General features: G+C 40.6%; 2 protein-coding genes across 29 annotated transcripts in view; both read right to left on the bottom strand.

Annotated features, from left to right (window-relative positions):
* Pbrm1 (polybromo 1) overlaps nucleotides 1-20,930 on the bottom strand; it is a 99,104-nt gene that overhangs the window by 16,188 nt on the left and 61,986 nt on the right. For all 28 annotated transcript variants that reach the window (XM_032918695.1, XM_032918708.1, XM_032918702.1 and 25 more), the window contains 5 exons: nucleotides 17,027-17,212; nucleotides 15,384-15,541; nucleotides 14,567-14,830; nucleotides 11,849-11,994; nucleotides 9,821-9,978 (listed from right to left, as the gene is read on the bottom strand). In XM_032918695.1, coding sequence (XP_032774586.1) covers nucleotides 9,821-9,978; nucleotides 11,849-11,994; nucleotides 14,567-14,830; nucleotides 15,384-15,541; nucleotides 17,027-17,212 — 912 coding nt within the window. The remainder of the gene's footprint in view (nucleotides 1-9,820; nucleotides 9,979-11,848; nucleotides 11,995-14,566; nucleotides 14,831-15,383; nucleotides 15,542-17,026; nucleotides 17,213-20,930) is intronic.
* Nucleotides 1,610-2,037, bottom strand: LOC116914430 (60S ribosomal protein L34-like). The gene has a single exon (XM_032918727.1). It carries the CDS (start codon nucleotides 1,997-1,999, stop codon nucleotides 1,646-1,648), a length of 354 nt encoding a protein of 117 aa, XP_032774618.1. The 5' UTR covers nucleotides 2,000-2,037; the 3' UTR covers nucleotides 1,610-1,645.

The following is a 20,930-nucleotide window of genomic DNA, read 5'->3' as shown; positions in this document are numbered from 1 at the left end:
CCAAATTACTAGTCGAGAGACAGTGTTGGGATTACAGGTGTGTACCACCGAACTTGCCTTTTTATAAAATGTGGTTCTGGAGACTGAACTCAGGTCTTCATACTCACAAGACAAGTACTTTACCAGCAGAAATCTCTCCCCAGCCCCAAATTTTATATATATATATATATATATATATATAGTGTATATATATAGTGTATATATATATATATTATTATATTTGAATTCACAGTTACTTAAGAGTGATAGAGAAGGGGCTAGGGAGATGGCTCAGCAGTTAGGAGTAGAGATTACTGTTACAGAGAACTCAAACTCAGTTCTTAGCACTGACACTAGGTGGCTCACCCTTACTTGGCTGTGGCTTCAGTTTACAGGGACCTTTTCTCCTGGATCCACTAATGTCTGCACTTACGCATGCACATACCCTCCCGTATATACCAGGCCATATCAACCAAACAACACCCCTGCAATAATGAATGCTAAAGGTGCTGGTCACCTAGGATGCACAAAATCCTGGGTGCATGGGCTAGCAAGATGGATGGGTTAGTGGATAAAGGTGTCTATGAGCATGACAAGCTGAGTTCAATTCCTGAGAACTACATGGCAGAAAGGGAGCTAAACTCTACAAGTTATCCTATCCTCCGCACATACTCTATGGTACACAGACTCCCATATAGACAGACAGACAGACAGACACATGGACGCAGGGGGTGGGGAGAGCAATCTGAAAAAACAAAAAAGAACACCAAGAACATTTATCTTTGCTATTTGCTATTGATCATACCAGAAATGTTCATGGTCAACAACTTCTTGACATTCAAAAACATTTCAGAAGTTCAAAAGTTCACTGCCTTAGAAATACATAGTATTTATTTACCTAACTCAATGGACTTTTAGTTAGGAATAGCCATTCTTCATGTTTAGAGAAGGAAAAAAATTGAGATGTAAAAATTTTTTCCATAGTTAAAGAGTCAAATTACTAGTCGAGAGACAGGGATGTGGTTCAGTTGACTGAGTGCTTGCCTAGTGCGTACAACCAAGCATTTGTTAACACGTGCCTGTAACCCCTGCACTGCAGAGGTGGACTAAAGTTCAAGGTCATTCTCAGACACATATAGGGTTCCAGGCCAGCCTGGGCAATATGAAACCCCCATTTCAAAACAAAACTAAGTGACTGGTAACCCTGAAATAAATGTGGTATCTCTGTGCTCTAGCTTGAGTTTCTACTAGGATCCCTAAACACTGGTAAAAGATAGCCTTGATTTAATTTAATAATAAAAGTTTTCTTTATAAGCAACGGTTCAGCGGTTCACTGGCTGCTCTTCAAACGGGTCATGATTTAATTCCTAGCACACACATAAGCGGCTCACAACTGTCTAACTCAAATTTCAGGGTATCTGATGGTGCCCTCTTTTGGACTCCAAGGTACCAGATACACACAGGCCATACATACATACATACATACATACATACATACATACATACATACATACATACATACATACATGTGGATTTACTCATACACATAAAAAAGATCTTGACAGATCAATTTTGGGAGAATGACATACTTAAAATAGTGAATTCTTCTTCTTCTTTTTTTTTTTTTTCCAAGTCTTAATTTTTATTACTTAAAAAAGTCGCCCATTTATTTTGCTTTCTGACTCTGTGCTTGTGCCTTCAACACTTTCACAACGATTTTCTGCTCCTCAATAAGGAAAGCCCGCTTGATCCTGTCCCGGACACACTTGGCGCACATGGAGCCACCATAGGCCCTGCTGACGTGCTTCTTTGTCTTGGACAATCTCATGAGGACTTTGGGTCTCACAGCACGAAGCCCTCGCAGTCTGCCTGGGCATACGCCACATGCGGATTTGGGTGCTTTCCCGACCTTCTTGGTGTAAAGGTAAACGATCCTGTTGCCAGGGGTTCGAGACAGCCTAGTTTTGTTAGAGGCTGTATTGTAGGAAAGCCTACGATGGTATGTCAAACGCTGGACCATCCTGAGTGCCTCTAAGCACCGTCCCCGGAAGAGGAATTCTTCTTTTAATAGGTCATTTTTATTTATTTGGGTCTTTTGTAATATGTGTAAAAATTTTATTTATATATTTTTAAACTTACCAATATATTTTGTTCAGCTCCATATATTCACATATCAACGTTTTATTGTATAATAAAGATTGACATATCAATTATTCTTTTTCATATATTTCATATTTATAATATATATTATTTAATCTAGACTAGCCACACTGTAGTGCTTAAGAATTACATGTGACTAGTGGCTAGTGTAATGGATAAATTATAACAGGTATGAAGTAGGAAAAACTTCTCATAGGAAACAAGATAAAATCTGTGCCATCATGAGACACGTTAAGATTTAAGTAACACACAGGAAAGTAACAGCACAAACTGGGCCTCGGCAAGACAACTCCCTCTGCTTTTCAAAAGGCACAATTAAGAAAATAAAATGTAAGTCCTCCTCCAAGAGGACATATTTATGACCTATGTAAATGAAATGTAAGTCCTCCTCCAAGAGGACACATTTATGGCCTATGATCTATGTAACTGGCAAAGGATTTGCTTTCACAATATACAAACAACTCTCACAAGTCAGCAAGGAAAATGCAGAAAGAACTTCCTGATGTTGACAAAGCCTGTCTCTTCTAGAGTTCTCTGCTGGGTTTGCTTGTAGGGGACTAGGTATCAGCTTTCTCTGGTATGCTAAGTCCTATTGAGTTCCTATTATCTTTTTAATATAAAGTTTTTTGTTATTCTTCTATCACCTTTTTGCTCTTATGACTTCATACATTTCTTGATCCTTTTAAAAGCAGTACAAATAAATACATGATTATAATATAGAAAGTAAGTAGACAATATTATAGTAGCTTCAACAAAATATTTTAATGCATTTGTCTGCCTATTATCTGCCCAATAGATTATGTGTGATCAGTAAGGTATTTCATGATTCTGTTTCCAGTCATTTCCCCACTTCCCCTAATACTGGCTATGCAATATCTGTTTGTTAATTGAAGGATTAAGTGTACATTTGAGGAATATGTTTCAAATGTCTTCTCTTATATTGTTAAGTTCTTTGAGAGCTTACAGGCATTATTTACCATTAAAACTTCTTATAGTGGTGTGTGTGTGTATGTGTCTTTTATTTTTGCTTCATAATTAATGAATGAATTACAAGATGGTCGTGTAATGCAGTCTGGTTGGTCTGGACCTTGCAGTGATCCTCAGTTTCTACCTTCCAAATGCTGGGCTAACAGACAAACACCACCACAATGATAAAAAACCCACCCACTAGTTATTGCTGTACTGCACACAGTGCACATCAATTCTGTGTCTAGGAAGGAAATAAACCACATACACCGATGCAATATTTAGATAACATGGCCCTTCTCTCTTCAGAACTCCTAAGAGATAAAGCCCAGGTTGGGAAAACCTTGGGCACCCATAGCAGGCGAATCCACAGCCATTCAAGTCTTTCAATCCTCTTCTTTGCATGAGTGCCTCTATCCTGTTCTTCCCCTCCAGGCCTCCAACAAGCACCTTCTCTTCATTCTTTAGCTCCAGTACCAAGGCTATTCTTATTTTTGTCTTTGACCTTCTCTGGTGTGGGCCATTCAAGGGAAGAGGCAGTCTGCTTCTCTGGCATTTTGCTTCTTGAGGGCCCTGTTTCTGGTCTAGTGCCTTCAAGAAGCTAGATGGGGTCTAATGAAAGCTGCCTGCTCATAGTCTGAGCACATGGAACTGGTGTAGGTAAGGAAAGTAGCCCCCAAGCCCTAGGGGGTGCCCCAGAGCTTTCCAGTAGAGTAGATGAAGGAGGTTCTGGTAAAGAATGGATAACACAGGGTTCTGAACCTATATTTCCAGCAGGTAGCTGTAGCAAGATCTGACCTGGTGAGGGGGGGGAGTAATCCTGTGATAAGTCCCCACTGAAGCAAAAAGGAAATGATATATGAGACCATCTCTTGGATTTTCTCTGTATGACTTACAGAGAAACAAGCAAACAATCCTGGCCCCTTTTACTTTCAAAAATTTAAAGCATTTATTAATTTATTTCATGTATATGAGTACACCGTCACTGCCTTCAGAAGAGGGCATCAGATCCCATTACAGATGGCTGTGAGCCACCATGTGGTTGCTGGGAATTGAACTCAGGACCTCTGGAAAAGCAGTCTGTGCTCTTAACTGCTGAACCATCTCTCCAGCCTCCACATCTTTCATTTTGAGCACCACCTGGGGTTTATAAAACAAAACAACCACGTCTCATTGCGCATCTCTGATCCTGTTCAGTGCTGCAGGCTCATCAGTTCATACACATGCATCCCAACGGCTAGCAGTCAGTTAATGAAACTGACACAAAAGGGAGACAGAGAACCCAGGTTTTAGTTCTGACCCATTCTTGGGGGGTAATTTTACCTTTCTGGAAAATACTATCATCTTTCTTATATAATCATGTTGAGGATTAAGTGACTGCTTTAAATATCATAGGACGCAATGCATTTTAACAGGAACTCGTTAGAAAAGATTTACCCGCGTTACATCAGTGGAAACAGTGGTAAAGGGGTATGTCAACAGCCATTTCTTCAAAGAAGAAAAGCTGACAAAAAAATGTCTTTAGAGGGGCTGGACAGACAGACTCAGTGGTTAAGAGTGCTTACTGCTCCTCCAGAAGACCAAGTTCAATACCCAGCACCCACAATACCTCCAGCCTCCCTTAACTCCAGGTCCAGTGTTCTCTTCGGGCTTCTGTGGGAATATATGCATATACTAACAGACACACACATCATTCATTCCTCCTTCCATTACTTAGGGCACAGGAATAGAACTCAGATTACCTACTCAGCTATCTCATTTGACTAGAATCAACTTTTTTTTTTTTTTAAATCAAGAGCCAAAGGTTCACAACCATATAATGTTTAATTATGAAAATGGCTGAAACCTGATGGTTAACCTAGCCTCAACCTACCCTCCCTTAAAAAAATGTTTATTTGTGTTTTGCTTGCATATACGTCTGGCACCACATGCATGCTGGTGCCCACGGAGGCTGGAAAGGGGCGTTGAATAGCCTGGAACTGGAGTTAGAGACAGTTGTGAGCTGCCGTGTGGGTTCTGGGAATGGACGGAAAGGAGTGCTCTTTATTGCTGAGCCATCACCCCAGCTCTCCCACCCCACACATCCGTTTTCCTTGGCTTCAGCAACAGTCTGGAAATGACAGCCTGGGTTCCTGGTATGAAGTGTTTGGTGCCAAGGACAGAGTAGAGTGGAACATTTCCCTTTCCTCTTAACTCCCCAAATAAAATTTAGCTGACTGCTTGACTTGTGGGAAGCCTCCTGAAGGATGAACCCTACAAAAGAATTGGCTTGTTTTGTCAAATATGGAATTCTGTCAGAAAAATGACATAATTTTATAATTAAAAAAAAACTGTCTATTTAGGCTGCTATAGCAATACTACTGTGGACTGGGCAATTTCTAAAAAACAGAAATTTTCCAGTTCTAGGAGATAGAAGTCCTAAATGAGGGTGCCAGTATCTGACACGGTCCTGTTTATTGCACAGGAAAATTCTAGGTATCTCAAGCATGATGGATAGCAGAAGTACTAAGATTAAAGGTAAGAGTGAACCAGCTTCTATGATCCCTACCTGAAATAGTGTCTATCTACTCAGTGGATGGCCCTTAGGACCTCAGCATCTCCCAGAAGATCCCACTGGCATTAAGTTTTGACCTATGAATCCTGGAGGAACACATACATTGAAACCATAGCACATTAAAGGTGAATGAGGGCTGGAGAGATGGCTCGGTGGTCAAGAGCATTGACTGCTCTTCTAGAGGACCTGAGTTCAATTCCCAGCAACCACGTGGTGGCTCACAACCATCTGTAATGGGATCAGATACCTGAAGACAGCTACAGTATACTTGAATAAAAAAATTAAAAAAACAAAACAACAAACAATAACAACAAAACCCAAAAAAAACTTTCAAGCACTAAAAGGCAAATTTACCATGAATTGTCAGTTGGAGCTCAAGTATCAAATGACATACATTTAAAATGTGGGGAGAAAAAGTAGGGACTGGTATGCTTTGGGAAATGTTCTATTTCTCTGCAATCCTGGGGATGGAACCCAGGACTTTATGTAAATGTTCTACCACTGCATGTGCAGCCCCAAATAAGGGATGTAAATTTTTAGTTCAGTTATTATGTTGATATTAAAACTACATGTTGAAACACACCTTCTTCCGAATTACAAGGAGGCTCTGCAAGCACATGCTTAAGTGTCATTTGTAGCAGCAGTTCAAGGGATGGAAGGAGTATTACGGAGAGAGGTGACTAAAGCATCCCAGCTCAACAACCACTTGTCCTGTAAACAACAGCCATATGCTAAAAATACCCTACAAACTACTGTCACTGTTTGTAAGCAAAGGTCAGGTGATGACAAATGCTAAAGCTGGAGTTCTGGGTGGGGTCATTTGCTGCTGGTCTCAGACAGCCAAATGGGAGAGTACAGCCAAGGTTTGGCTTAGCATCTGTAAGGTCTAAGAGGTCCATAACATGGCTCATTGTGTTCATCTAGGAGAACTGTTAGTGGGCTCCAGGATGCTTCAAATGCTAGCCACATTTTAGGGCTGGCTTCATCCTACTCATGCTCAGGGCGCTTCTACCATTTACTTTTCACTGAGTCACATCTCAGAGAGAGAAAACAGCCTGAGTCTCAGCCCCAGCTCCTCCTTTCTGAGAGCAGCTCATCTCTCGCTTCCTTGCCTAACACACTGCTTTCAGCAGCTGCCTCCTGGGGGGTTGGCCCATAGCAGCGGCTCTGCTTGTGTCGTCTGAATGCTCACACAACTATTCCGTCGTCTGAGGTGCTGACTTGTGCGTTAGCTCCCTCCTAACTTTACTCAGCTTTTAGGAAAGACCAGCTCTATCTATTTGTTAAGTTGTGTTACTTTTTTCGTTTAAGAACTTTCACATCTTTAAACCCAGTGTCCAGAAGGCAGAGTTAGATAACTCTCCATGAGTTCTAGGCCAGCCTGGTCTACATAGAGTCCCATTGCAACCTGGGCCACAGGCTGAGTGAGACCTATCTCAGAAAAAAAACACCACTACATTATTTTTTTTAAAGTGTGTTCACATGTGAATAGGGAGGCACATGTGAAGTCAGAGGACATTTGCAGGAGTCAGTTTTTCCCTCTACTATGTAGTCCCCAGGGATTGAACGCAGGTTATCAAGCTGGTGACTAGTGCCTTTCACCTCATCATTTTGCCATACTCCAACTCCTAACATTTTTTATGTAACTCTCATTATGTTGCTATGTCTAGCTTCAAATTCCTATGCTTCTAGTCTGCAAGTACCTGGGAATTCTGGTCTGTACCACTGCCCTGGCTCAACATTTGTCTTTTAAAAAATTTAGTCAAGACTTCATTGCTAACAGCTTTTGTGCCACCCCAGTGAGTTACCAAGACTTTGCAGAATTTTATCTGCACCATGATCCAGTCTATATTGTGGAGACATAGACGGCTGTTGTTGCTGGGAATATAGCTTCTCTACGTACTTTCTGCTTTTTAATCAAGAATGAGTCTGGGGTGGTAGTGGTGACAGCCCAGCAGTAAAAGCACTGGCTGCTGTCCTGTGGAGGACCCAGGTTTGATTTCCAGCACCTACATGGAAGCTTATAGCATCTGTGACTACAGTTCCAGAGGATCCAATGCCCTCTTCTTGCCTCCTTGGGCAACACATGTGGTACAGAAACATATATGCAGGGAAAATACACACACACCTTAAAAATAAATAGAAAAGGAAAACGGAGTTGGATGTAACAACACACGGTTTTAAAGTCAGCACTTGGAAGCTGGGCCAGCATGGCTTACACACTGACTTCCAGGCAGTCAGGGTTCACTGTGAGACACTGTCTCTCTTTAAAGAAGAACCCGAGGCAGGCATTGTGGTGCACACATGGGAGGAGTCTCCGTGAGTTTGAGGCCAGCCTGGTCTATGTATTGAGTTCTAGGACAGTCATAACTATAACCATCCCAAAACAAAAACAAACTAAAAACACTGGGACGTTTATGTCATGGATATTTTTTCTAAGATTCTTTTAGTATCATTCAGTACAGATCCTGAAGTAGTATATATTATTTTGTAATGAGCTATACTTCCTATAAATATAGTGTTTAGAAGCTATGTTCTTAGGGTTCTGGTGAGGGGCCATGGTTTTCTACTGTTAAAGAATAAAAGGCAAAAAAAAAAAAATCATTTAAAAAGTTGTACAAAACCAAAACTTAAATAAAAATTAACCCAACAAATTATATAGCTTCCCCATTCTGCTTCATTTTAATCTCCTTGTTGGGTTTACACAAGGGAGTAGTTTTATGTGTGTCACTTTAGTCTGGATCAGAATTTTAAAGACATTTTCTGCTACAGAAAGGCAAGAGTTTAATGACTTTACTGCTCTTAGTCCGTGTGGTAGAAAGTTGAAAATGTGCTGAATTACTAACAGTTTGCCATATCTAATCCTGAAAACAATTATGAGCAACATTGTTGAATAAAGACTAATACATGCTTGAATCTGCAAATGTTTCTCTGGTTGTCATCTATGGTGGCTTCTTTAAAACCATCAACAATCTGGGGGAACTGGATGTAGCTATGCAGGTTAATGGTAGAGTGTACAATTAGTATACACAAGGCCTTGGGTTCAATCTCTGACTTGGTGTTAGTGGGGGACCCGCAAAACACCAACCACCAACGAAAGCCTGCAGCTAGTCATCCTTTAGGAAGCCATCTCAGGGATGCAGTGTGGCTAGAGTATGAGCTGGCGGCTCTCAAGGCTTGGGGAAGTCTAACAGCTGGCAAAACTGTTAGTATATGATGATGCATATAACTAGATCTCAGAAACAGAATACCACTGGAGATACCTGGTAGATGACTAAAGAGAAACCAAGACATTACATTGGAATTGAGACAATAAAATGATCGAGTTTAAAAATCTAACAGAGGACTGGAGAGATGGCTCAGTGGTTAAGAGCACCGACTGCTCTTCCAGAGGTCCTGAGTTCAATTCCCAGCAACCACATGGTGGCTCACAACCATCTGTAATGGGATCTGGTACCCTCTTCTGGTGTGTCTGGAAACAGTCACAGTGTATTCATTTAATAAAATAAGTAAATAATTCTTTAAAAAAAAAAAAGTCTATCAGAAACTGAAAAATTAGGCTCTTCTCCTTATTTCCTACCTCACTCTTACAACACTGTTCACGCCCCAGCCATAATGATTCGCACCTCACCTACCAGCTCTGCCCAACACCACCATGATTTCCTTTCAAGTCCAACCACAGTCTACAAGACGTGCTATGTCTGAGTATCCAGAAAGTTCAAAGGCCTCAGTCCTTACACCACATCCTTTCCCTTGCTCTAGCTATCCAACCCTTTCAGATTCCAAAGAAGAACAAGTAATGTAAGACAACTCTTTTGTTGCTCCTAGAAGAGAACCTCAAGTAATTCTCCTTTGTTTATGTTAAAACTTCTTCAAGGGTCCACTCATATGCCATCGATCAGCAAAATTTTGGCCAATCATGTGATCTTACCTCAACATTATTGTCAATCTTCTTTATTTTCATTAAAAACTCTAATTACCACGTGGTGTTCTCTGTTATTTACTTACTGACTCCACAATCTTTGTCCCAGTGTCTTTGTGAGAGCACAGACTTCTGATGTTTTTACGCTCTATGACCCACCATCTGGAGGCGCCCTGCACGGCACCAGTACTTCACCAAAGCTCCACAGAGCAACTGTGACAAAAAGGACAAACACCCACCTAGGATACAACTCATGGGGCAGGTTTCTTCCAGATTACTCAGGAACACTTCTTTTTTGTAGAACATTTTTGTGGGCTCATGTTCTGTTTCTTCTGGGTGGATGAAGATAGGACCATAAAAATATGCAGCTCCATCTCGGACCCATACTTTTTCAATTCTTGGGGAAAGGGGGGGATAGAGAAATTAAGTTATAATACTTTCAATTTTGAATGGTTATCTAATAAAAACTCCACTAAGTACAATGCTTGTTTGTTTATATGTGAGTGCTCTGTTGGATGTACACCTGCACTTCAGAAGAGGGCATCAGATTCTTTACAGATGGTTGTGAGCCACTCTGTGGTTGCTGGGAATTGAACTCAGGACTTCTAGAAGAGCAGCCAGTGCTCTAACCACTAGGCCATCTCTCCAGACCCCTTAATATAGCAGCTTTTAGCATTTAGAGGAATTTCATGGATTCTCCTCTCCCTTTAAGACACCTTTCAGAGAAGACACTCTGAAAAAGTGAAGAGGACATTTGGCCCCTCTGGGGAAAAGAGCGTTAACATGTATCAAGGTATGTAACTAGGTGTGTCGTTTTATTTAAATTCCAGGTTTCCTCCCTGAGATGTTCAGATGAAAGCAAGTAAACAGTCGTTACTGGGCTGGGTGAAGCCCTCAGAACAGAGGGCCACGGAGCTCTGTACAACACCCAGCACCAAACACTTTTCCGTCGGGATGCTGTAATGTCCTATTTATCAACCTAAAGTCAGAAGTACTGTCCCACATTTTCAGGGCTCCAGACTAAAGTAACATCTTCATTTCAGTGAGTAACCTTCCAACTTCCTGAACCAACTTACAGGAGCCATCCTTATAGGCTCTGCCCTTGCACCCCATATTGTGTTTACTACGAATGCTATTAGCCTGATCGTCTAAATACTACTGTGTGTACCCAGCCACATTTCAGAGGCCACATTCTTTCGTGGCTTATTACAACAGCCTCCTCCTGGGCCCTTTACAGTCTCTCTTAAAGGAGAAAGCAGAGCTGTCCTATAAATCAGAAGTCAAATGTTACTTCTCTGCCTGAAACAATGACAAAGATACCTTTTACTCTACACAAGTTCAAGTTTTCACATGGTCTCTGAAGCCTTCCATGATTTGCATATTGCCTATTACTCATCTCCCACCTTTTACAGGCTTCACTCTGTTTGCAGTAAACTGCAGGTTTAAGAGTGATGTACTTTGGGGGCTGGAGAGATGGCTCAGAGGTTAAGAGCACTGACTGCTCTTCCAGGGGTCCTAAGTTCAATTCCCAGGAATAACATGGTGACTCACGACCATCTGTAATGGGATCCGATGCCCTCTTCTGGTGTGTCTGAGGACAGCTACAGTGTACTCATAAATAAAATAAATAAGAAATCCTTTTTTAAAAAAAAGTGATGGGTTGGGGATTTAGCTCAGTGGTAGAGCACTTGCCTAGCAAGCGCAAGGCCCTGGGTTCGGTCCCCAGCTCCGAAGAAAAAGAAAAAAGAAAAAAAAAAAAAAGTGATGTACTTATCTCTCAGGCCTTTATACTGGCTATTAATTCTGCTGGGAATGCTTTCCCTGATATTCACAATTCTTATATTTCTTCATGTTAATCTAACTGCCAGATTCTTTGTGAAATCGAATTCGAACCATTCTCTCTGAACACCTTACAAGCTCTAATCTCAAGAGTGTGTATCAGGATCTAAGCTACAACTCTATTCAAGATGCATGCTGTCTATTTCCTCATTTGAGTAAAGCTCTGTTGAAGTCAGATCATCTTTCAGCCTTGAGTGTCTGTTTTGGTACAGGTTCTGGTCTGGAGCCCTTGCTCTTCCTGCCTTAGCTTTGCAATTGCTGGGGTTATACACGTGTGCACTCTTCTACTTGCCACAGGAGGAAGAGCAGGAGAAATGTGGTGTGAGGAAGCCTGAGAAATTGCCAGGGGAGGGATTTCTGTCTTTATTCTATGCATGTGGAATACTAAGTCTCAAATCTTAGACCCAACCTCATCTTCCCTAATTCACCTGCCCACACGAGGGCGGACCAAGCCGTGGGATTTGATGAAGACACAATCGCCAACCTTCAGCCACATGTCATTGTAACGAAGCTGCTCAAAGTAGTGGCAACCTGGCTCACCATTGGACATCTCCACAGGAACATCTTCTTTTTCCTGTGGAGAGGAACTGGTTAATAAAGGCAGAAAACTAGCAAGAAGCATAAGAAACAACAATAAGTAAATTTTCAAGAAAGTTGAGAAACCAAACATTAAATTGTTGAAATCAAACTTATAATCAGGTATTGTATTCATTTCAAATTTATAATTTTCATAAAATGTTACTCTAAGAAATTTTTATTACCCCTCATTCTCATTCCTATGGAACTGATCTTTTCAGAAAAAAGAACTGAAAAGAACTTATTAGCATTCATTTCAAAGTGGACAAATTCACAAAACATTCCTACAGCATAAGGAACAAATTCTTTATATCTCTCTTTACTGTGTTTAACTTTACAGAATTTCTTCCTTTCCTTTGTGGTAATAGGGATAGAACCTAGGAGTCTGTATGTGCTAGGCAAGTAATGATATCTCAAACCCTTTATTTGTTCTTGAAACTGGGTCTTACTAAATTGGCCTTGAATGCATTCTATAGTTCAAGCAGGTCCTGAGCTTTTCTTTCTCTGGCTTCAATCTTCTAAAACCCTGAGCTCATAAACATGTGCCACCAGGACCAGCTTCTTCCTAATACTATCTGTATACGAATTAAGCTTACTCGGTCTCTTCTAATGGCATAGCTCATTTACCGCTCCTTTCCGATCCCTGCAGGATTCAGAAATATAACAAGTTGGCTTTTAACTTGCTGCTTTTGTGATACCGAGTCTGTCTGTAGTTGATTCTAATTGGATTCTCTCTCCAGTGAGACCCCAGGAAAAGCTACTTTAGCTCAACAGGAGAGAGTGTGAGGCCTGGTTCCTCACAGCATGGCAGCACTCAGCAAACTCATCTCCAGACTAACTAGGAAAGAGAATGGGAGAGCAGACAGAGGAGTGAGAATGGGAGAGCGGGAGAGCAGACAGAGGAGTGAGAACGGGAGAGCGGGAGAGCGGGAGAGCAGACAGAGGAGTGAGAACGGGAGAGCAGACAGAGGAGTGAGAACGGGAGAGCGGGAGAGCAGACAGAGGAGTGCCTGCCCGAAGCTTTCTACTCACAGATCAGTTCTGCATCCCTAGCAGGGCGAACGAGCACAGGCTGGAGGTGTAGGAGGCAGAAAGGAGGAGTCCAGGATACAAGTCTTCCTCTAGATCTGTTCCCAAAGGGCACAATGTTCTCCTGCACTGGTTTCTTACCTCCTACCCTGAGAGGAAGGAAGGCTCAACACTAGCTTGGTACCTTCTCCTGGTCTCTTATACTGCCTTCATTTGTCAATGTTAACAACTGGGGGGTTTTCCAATTTTATTATTTTTAGTAATTCCATCATGGCAAGAAAATATAGCTCCACGATATAAACATGATGCATTCTGGGTTGGACTAAATTAATCTGTCACCTACTAGCTGCAGGTGATGTAGAGCAAATGACCTGGTTTGTGGTGGGCCCCTCAGATGGGGTTGTTGGAAAGCACAAGTGATATAGAGATGTTAGTTTAAAAAAAAAAAAAAAAATCAACCCAATAATTGAATGAAATAATTCAATAATTGAGTTGAATAATCCTTGCCTTTCTAAGGGGAACATTTTCTTCCTCATGTTTTAAAATGGCTCGATCTCAATTGTAAAAATACCATTTCCTCAGCTACCTTTTTGATCCCAGCACTCAGGAGGTAGAGGTAGGCAGATCTCTGTGAGTTCAAGGCCAGCCTGGTCTATACAGTAAGGTCCAGACAGCCAAGGCTACACAGATAAACTCTGTCTTGAAAAACCAAACCAAACCAAACCAAACCAAACCAAACTAAACCAGACCAAACCATTTCCTGGATTTTTGTATTGATATTCATCCTTGAGATCAGGGCAGTCTTCTGTTGAATTTTGTAGTGTGTGGAATATAAATATAGTTTGCTTGGGCTTTATACAATGAACTAAGAAGGGTTTTTGTCTCCACACTATCAAATAGTTTAAACAGCATTTTTTTTTTTTTTTTGGGACAGAGTTTCTCTGGGTAGTCCTGGCTGTCCTAGAACTTGCAGTGTAGACCAGGCTGGCCCTAAGCTCAGATCTAGCTGCCTCTGATGCCTGGATTAAAGACATGTGCCACCATGCCCAGGTTAAACAGTTTTTAATTATAGCAACCACATGGACAATTAAAAAGAATTTATTTACTCAGTCCTCACTGGACCACCTCACTGACCTCCTAGATTTACGTTATGTTTATGAGTATTTTGCCTGCATCTATGTCTGTGCACCAACTGTCTGCCTGGTGCCTGCAAAAGTCAGATGCCTTGGAATTAGAATTAGAGGTGAGCTCCATGTGGGTGCTGGGATCAAATCTGGGGCCTCTGGAAGAGCAGCCAGTGCTGCTAAGCCATTTCTCTATCCTCCATCCTCAGTTTACTTTTAAATACTACTTTAAATTAACTCTTTTCTTCTTTTTCTTTTCCCTTATGTTCTTCCACTTTGACCAAGGTTTTATACCCTCGATCTTGTTTTTGTTTTTTGTTTGTTTGTTTTTGTTTTGAATTTGAATACATCAATTCACTTTCTGGAATAGATATTTTAAGGTTAAAATTCTTGTGTAGGTGGCTACTACTCACGTACCTTTTCCAAGTTAAAGCTGTCTTCAGCCCGATTGTCATCTGAGTTGTCTGTACTCTTCTCCTCATCCCCTTTGTCTGCATTTGCAAATACAGAGGCCACTCGGACCACAGGTAAGGGCACGTCCCGAGGGACGAACCTAACTGAACTGATGGGCATGGTCCACAGTTTAATCTTCTTAAAAGACTTGGTTTTGGCAGAATACCTTGATTCACAGACAAAAACATCCTCATCGCGGAAGGTTTCTGGACATAATTTAAAGTATTCCTGGGATGGGAAGAATAATACAAATAAGTACATTTTTTGAAAATTAACTCAAAAATAAAAAAACCCAAATGTTAATCAATCTAACATTGAACTATAAAAACTTCCCAACAATAAAAAGTAAATGGCCAGATAAGTAGGTATCTCCTTGGCTATGTTCCCTTTAATTATAAGTTTTATTTACTTAGTCAACTGCCCTTTGAAAATATATTACTTTCATATAGTTAAAATGTCTTAAAGCTCTGTACAGGTTTCATATGCATATATGACAGGTAATGCATTTTATTATCTAGAAGCAAGACTGGAATTTGGTAATGATTACCTTTCAGAAAATATCATCCTTGGAAATTAGCCCAGTAACATAAAAATGTTAATATTATTTGTATATAGATAAACTGAACACAGCAAATGGTCTCTAAGTATATTCATGTTAATTTCTTATATACAGACACAGAATAAAGAGTTTGAAGCACTTTCTAATATTGTAAATACAGATTTTTATATTTTTAAATTGTATTTCCAGGGAATGAGATCGTTGAATCAATGAGTTTCTTACCTTGACAAACATGACCACACATTTGCCTAGAATTTTACTAACAGGGACTTTATTGTAATAGTCACTCTTAAAAACTTCTTTTTCTAGAAATTTTCGTGTAGCCAAATGGAATGTTTCATTTGGCCGATAGAACCAACAGCCGTATAGCCATTTTTCACCTCAAAAACAAAGAAAGAAAAAAAAATTATTAACAGAAACCACATATTCTTTGCAAAACTAGGAAGTATTTTATCAAGCCATTATGCCAAGGCTGGTTTTAGATGAAAATTTCTTAACAGAATTATTTAGAGGAAATAATATTTTAAAACAAAGAAGCACAAAGAGGCCTAGAAAACCTCATCTCACCCTTCAGAGACTGCAACAGAGGAGGAGGCGAGAAGGGCTGCTCTGTGCTTCACTGAGCTTGCAAGGAAAGGGAAGGACATTTTTAGCAAAAAGGTGACAGAATCCAAAGCCTTCGCCTGCCTGGCAGCTTAAGGAGCTAGGCCGCCTGCACTACACTCGCCTGCCTGGCAGCTTAAGGAGCTAGGCCGCCTGCACTACACTCACCTGCCTGGCAGCTTAAGGAGCTAGGCTGCCTGCACTACACTCACCTGCCTGGCAGCTTAAGGAGCTAGGCTGCCTGCGCTACACTCACCTGCCTGGCAGCTTAAGGAGCTAGGCCGCCTGCACTACACTCACCTGCCTGGCAGCTTAAGGAGCTAGGCTGCCTGCGCTACACCCTACTTCTTGTCGGCTTCACTCTAACGCCTCAGGGGCAACCTCTTCTTACATTTCTCTTAGATTTCTGTTGAGACAGGTTCACTGTAGCTTAGACTGGCCTCAAGCTTATTCTCCTGCCTCACCGTCTTGAGTTTTGGGATGGCAGGCATATGCCACCAAACCAGCTTACAGGCATTTCTAAAGGAAGGCTGCTGACAATAAATTCTAAGCTCAGTTACACATTTGTGACATTCACTGGAGAAAATCTGCTAGAAAAGAACATGAGTCTTTTGCTCTTCTGATCTCTGCCATCCTACACAGAGCTTGGCTCTAAGTAAATTACAGAATAAATTGCTGCATAAGTGACTCTTCCCACCCATTAAGAAGTTACATTTCTGACTCAATTGTGACAGTGCCCAAAACAGCAAGATCCCACATTTGCATACGGTTAGGTGGTTAATTATATTTATTGACACATTAGACATTAAATTTATTGATGTAATTATTGTTGAAAGGCTTAAATAGTAGTTAAAAAATTTTCTTCTTGATGATCAAGGAAAAAGAATTTAAACAAATGTACATGTGGGGCTGGAGAGACTGATGGGATGGTTAAGAGCACTGACTGCTCTTCCAGAGGTCCTCAGTTCAATTCCCAGCAACCACACGGTGGCTCACAGCCATCTGTAATAGGATCCTATGTGACAGTGTACTCATATAAAATAAGTAATTCTTTAAAAAACAAAAAACGCCTGCACGTATGTATGTGTATCATGTGTGTGGCATGTGAGGGCATCAAAGCGCCTGGAACTAGAGTTAGGGATGGTTGTGAGCCATGATGTAGGGACTGAGAACTGCAGCCAGGTCCTTGGCAAGAGCGGCACGTTCTCTTAGCCACTGAGCCATCTTTCTAGCACCTGTCCTTCAATGTAAATCAAACTTACCAGCTGAATCTTCCCATAGTCTCTCAATACAGACTATATGAGGTTGTAGATTGGCCTCTGCAGGTTCAACATAGACATAATCTCCGACGTGATACATACTATTCTTAAAGCTGCAGTCCTGGCTGTATGTCCGATGTAAGCCTGAGAGGCCTGTAGTACCTGAGGAATCCTCACTTTTTTCAGCTTCTTGTATTTAAAAAAATAAGTAAAATAAAAGACACTCAGTAAAAGATTTCGGTTGTCAGAAAAACATTGAAACAACATATCCCAGATGTTATTTTTGTTAAAAACCACTTTTTAATGGTTCAAATACAAACTATCTGCAAATAGTACAGACTATTACCTTTCTTTCTTTCTTTCTTTTTTTTTTTTGGTTCTTTTTTTGGAGCTGGGGACCGAATCCAGGGCCTTGCGCTTGCTAGGCAAGCACTCTACCACTGAGCTAAATCCCCAACCCGACTATTACCTTTCTAAAAGTCAAACACACTTGATATTAATATACAGATGATGTACAAATAAAACACCCTGTGAAGAGAGAAGGTCCCAAGTGAGTGGGTCCTTGTAAGCTGAACTAAACTCCCTAGACTTGTTCCCCAAGACCCATTCTACCATAGCCCCCTCAACTGACTACCCGCCCCTGAGTTACACTCCTGTCCCCAGTTCTGGCTGCCTCCAGCTGCTCAGGTGCAGGCCACACCACTCAAAACAGAAACCCTCTGTTGCACCAAAGGCCAAGCGAGTAGCCATTAGTCAATCCCCCAACCAGAGACTCCCTAGTGATTCAGAGATCAAGAAAGTCACCAGAAATGAAGGCCACAGAGCTCAAAACACCGGAGAGCAAACAGAAACCAAGGAAGAATACACTTATCCAACAAAAACAAACTCAGAAACCAGCACCTCAACCTATCGCCATCCAAAATCCAGATTCCTGACCACCGGTGTAAGAACACAACGAGAGCCAGGGCAGCAGTCACCAGCAGAGCCCAGCTCTCCCACCACAGCAGGCACTGAACACTCCAATGCAGCTGAAGCACAGGAAAGTGACCTTAAAACCAACTTTAGGAAGATGACAGAAAAACTGAGGAGAAAACAACAAATTGGAAGAATAAGTCTCTTAGAGAATGCCAAGAAAACAGCAAACAGGTAAAGGAAACCGTTCAAGACCTTAAAATTGAAATTAGAAGCAATAAAGAAAACACAACCTAAGGGAATTTTGGAAATAGAAAATCTAAGTAAGCAAACAGAAACTACAGAAGAAAGATCAGCAATAGAATTTAGGAGATGGAAAACCGAAGATACAATACAAGATATTCATCGGATAAGAAAGCGTTAAGTCCTCCTGACACAAAGCGTGGAGGATACTGTGGAAAGTCCAAGCCTGAGGATAATAGGAAGAAAAGGAAGAGACTCCCAGCTCAAAGGCTGAGAAGATATTCTCAACAAAGTCGAGGAAGACTTCCCTATTCTAAACAAAGAGATGCCCATAAACACACAAGAAGCTTACAGAACACCAAGAAAAGGGACGTCTCCCCTGTACCCTCTGCCACATAATAATCAAAACATTAAGATACATAGAAGAAAGAATATTAAAAGCTGCAAGGGGAAAAAAGCCAAGTAACATATAAACGCAGACCTATTAAAATTACACGATTTTTGCATACAGATTCTAAAAGCCAGAAGAACTTGGGCAAATGTTTTACAGACTCTAAAAGAACACAGATGCCAAACCATACTCATATTCCCAGGAAAACTTTCAATTACCAACAATAGAGAAAACAAGATACTTCATGACAAAACCAAATTTAAACAGTATCCATCTACAAATCCAACCCTACAGAAGATACTAGAAGGAAAACTCCAACCCAAGGAAGTTAACTACACCCAAGAAAACATGAGAAATAAATAATTCCATACCAGTAAAACCAGAAGGGAAACACACACATCAACTCTGCCCCTCCCCAACCAACAAAATAGCAGGAATTATCAACCACAGGTTGTTAATATCTTTCAACATCAATGCTCTCAATTCTCCAATAGAGACACAGACTAACAGAATGGATACAAAACACACCCTTCTGCTATGTACAAGAAATACACCTCAACATCCAAGCTAGGCATTGCCTCAGAGTATAAAACGCTAGAAAAAGATTTTCCAAGCTAATAGATCAAAGAAGCAAGCAGGTATAGCCATTCGAATATCTAACAAAATTGGCTGCCAACCAAAATTGATCAGAAGAGATGGGGAAGGATACTTCATACTCATCAAAGAAAAAAATTCACCAAGATGATGTTTCAATTCTGAACATCTATACCCTAAATGCAAGGGCAACTGCATGTATTAAAGAAACATTATTAAAGCTTAAACCACACATTGAACCCCACACATTCATAGTGGGAGACTTCAACTCTCACTCTTACCAATGGGCAGGTTATCCAGACAGAAACTAAACAGAGGAAAAAAAAAAACCCAAAAACAAAACCACACACACACACGCACACACCACACACACACACACACAAACTAACAAACTTATGACTCAAATGGACCTAACAGACATCTACAGAATGTTTCACCCAAACACTGAAGAACCTTCTCAGTTCCGCCTGACCCCTTCACAGTCAGCCATAAACTCAGTCACAAAGCAGTTCCCAACAGATACAAAGGAAAATCAAAATAATCCTCTCTATCTTATCAGACCACCATGGATTAAAGCTGGACTTTAACAGAAAGCCTACAAACTCACGTAAACTGAACAACTCTACGAAATGACCACTGGGTCTAGGAGGAGCTACAGAAAGAAATTAAAGACTTCCTAGAATTCCATGACAATAACTGCACAACGTACCCAAACCTAAGGGACACAACAAGAAGCACTGCTGAGAGGACCTCATAGTGCTAAGTGCCTTCCCAGAGATAATCAGCTCCCACACCAGTGACTTAACAGCACACCGGAATGCTCCAAAACAAAAGAAGTAAATACACCTAAGAGAAGCAGATGACAAGAAACAATCAAACTCGGGGTTGAAATCAATAAAACAGGAACAAAGAGAAGAATATAAAGAATTAACAAAACAAAGAGCTGGTTCTTTGGAAAATAAGATTGACAAATCCTTATCCAAATCAACAAAAAGGTAGAGAGAGAGAGAGAGAGAGAGAGAGAGAGAGAGAGAGAGAGAATGAGAATGAATAAATATGAGAACATACAAATTAATAAAATAAGAAATGGGACTGGAGAGATGGCTCAGCAGTCAAGAGCACCCGACTGCTCTTCCTGAGGTCCTGAGTTCAATTCCCAGCAACCACAAGGTGGCTCACAACCATCTGTAAAGAGATCCGATGCCCTCTTCTGGTGTGTCTGAAGACAGCTACAGGGTACTCATGCATAAAACAAATGAATAAATCTTAAAAAAATAAAATAAAAAATAAAATAAATGAAAAAGGGGACATAATGACATACTAAGCAAATCCAAAGAATCCTTAGGTCTTATTTTAAAAACCTATATTCCACAAAATTGGAAAATCTAAAAGAAATGGACAATTTTCTCAAAAGATACCACTTATCAAAGTTAAATCAAGATCAGATAACAATTTAGATAGTCCTATATATATAAACCCCTAAAAAATAGAAGTAGTCATTAAAAGTCTCCCAACCAAAAAAACAAAAAACAAAAACAAAAACAACAACAAAAAAACCCAAAAAACAAACAAAAAAAAACCACCAACAAAAAAATCCCACATGTGCTTTTTTTTTCCTGGTAGAGCACAAAACTCTACCAGCACCATCAAAGAAGAGCTAATACCAATACTCCTCAAACTATTCCACAAAACAAACAGGAGGAACACTGCCAAATTCATTTTATGAGGTTATGGTGCATCCGATACCTAAACCATATAAAGACTGAA

This window comes from Rattus rattus, chromosome 13, assembly GCF_011064425.1.
Source record: "Rattus rattus isolate New Zealand chromosome 13, Rrattus_CSIRO_v1, whole genome shotgun sequence".
NCBI classification, from domain to species: Eukaryota; Metazoa; Chordata; class Mammalia; order Rodentia; family Muridae; genus Rattus; species Rattus rattus.
The sequence above is the reverse complement of the archived record's forward strand: the minus strand, read 5'-3'. Positions and strand labels throughout refer to the sequence as shown.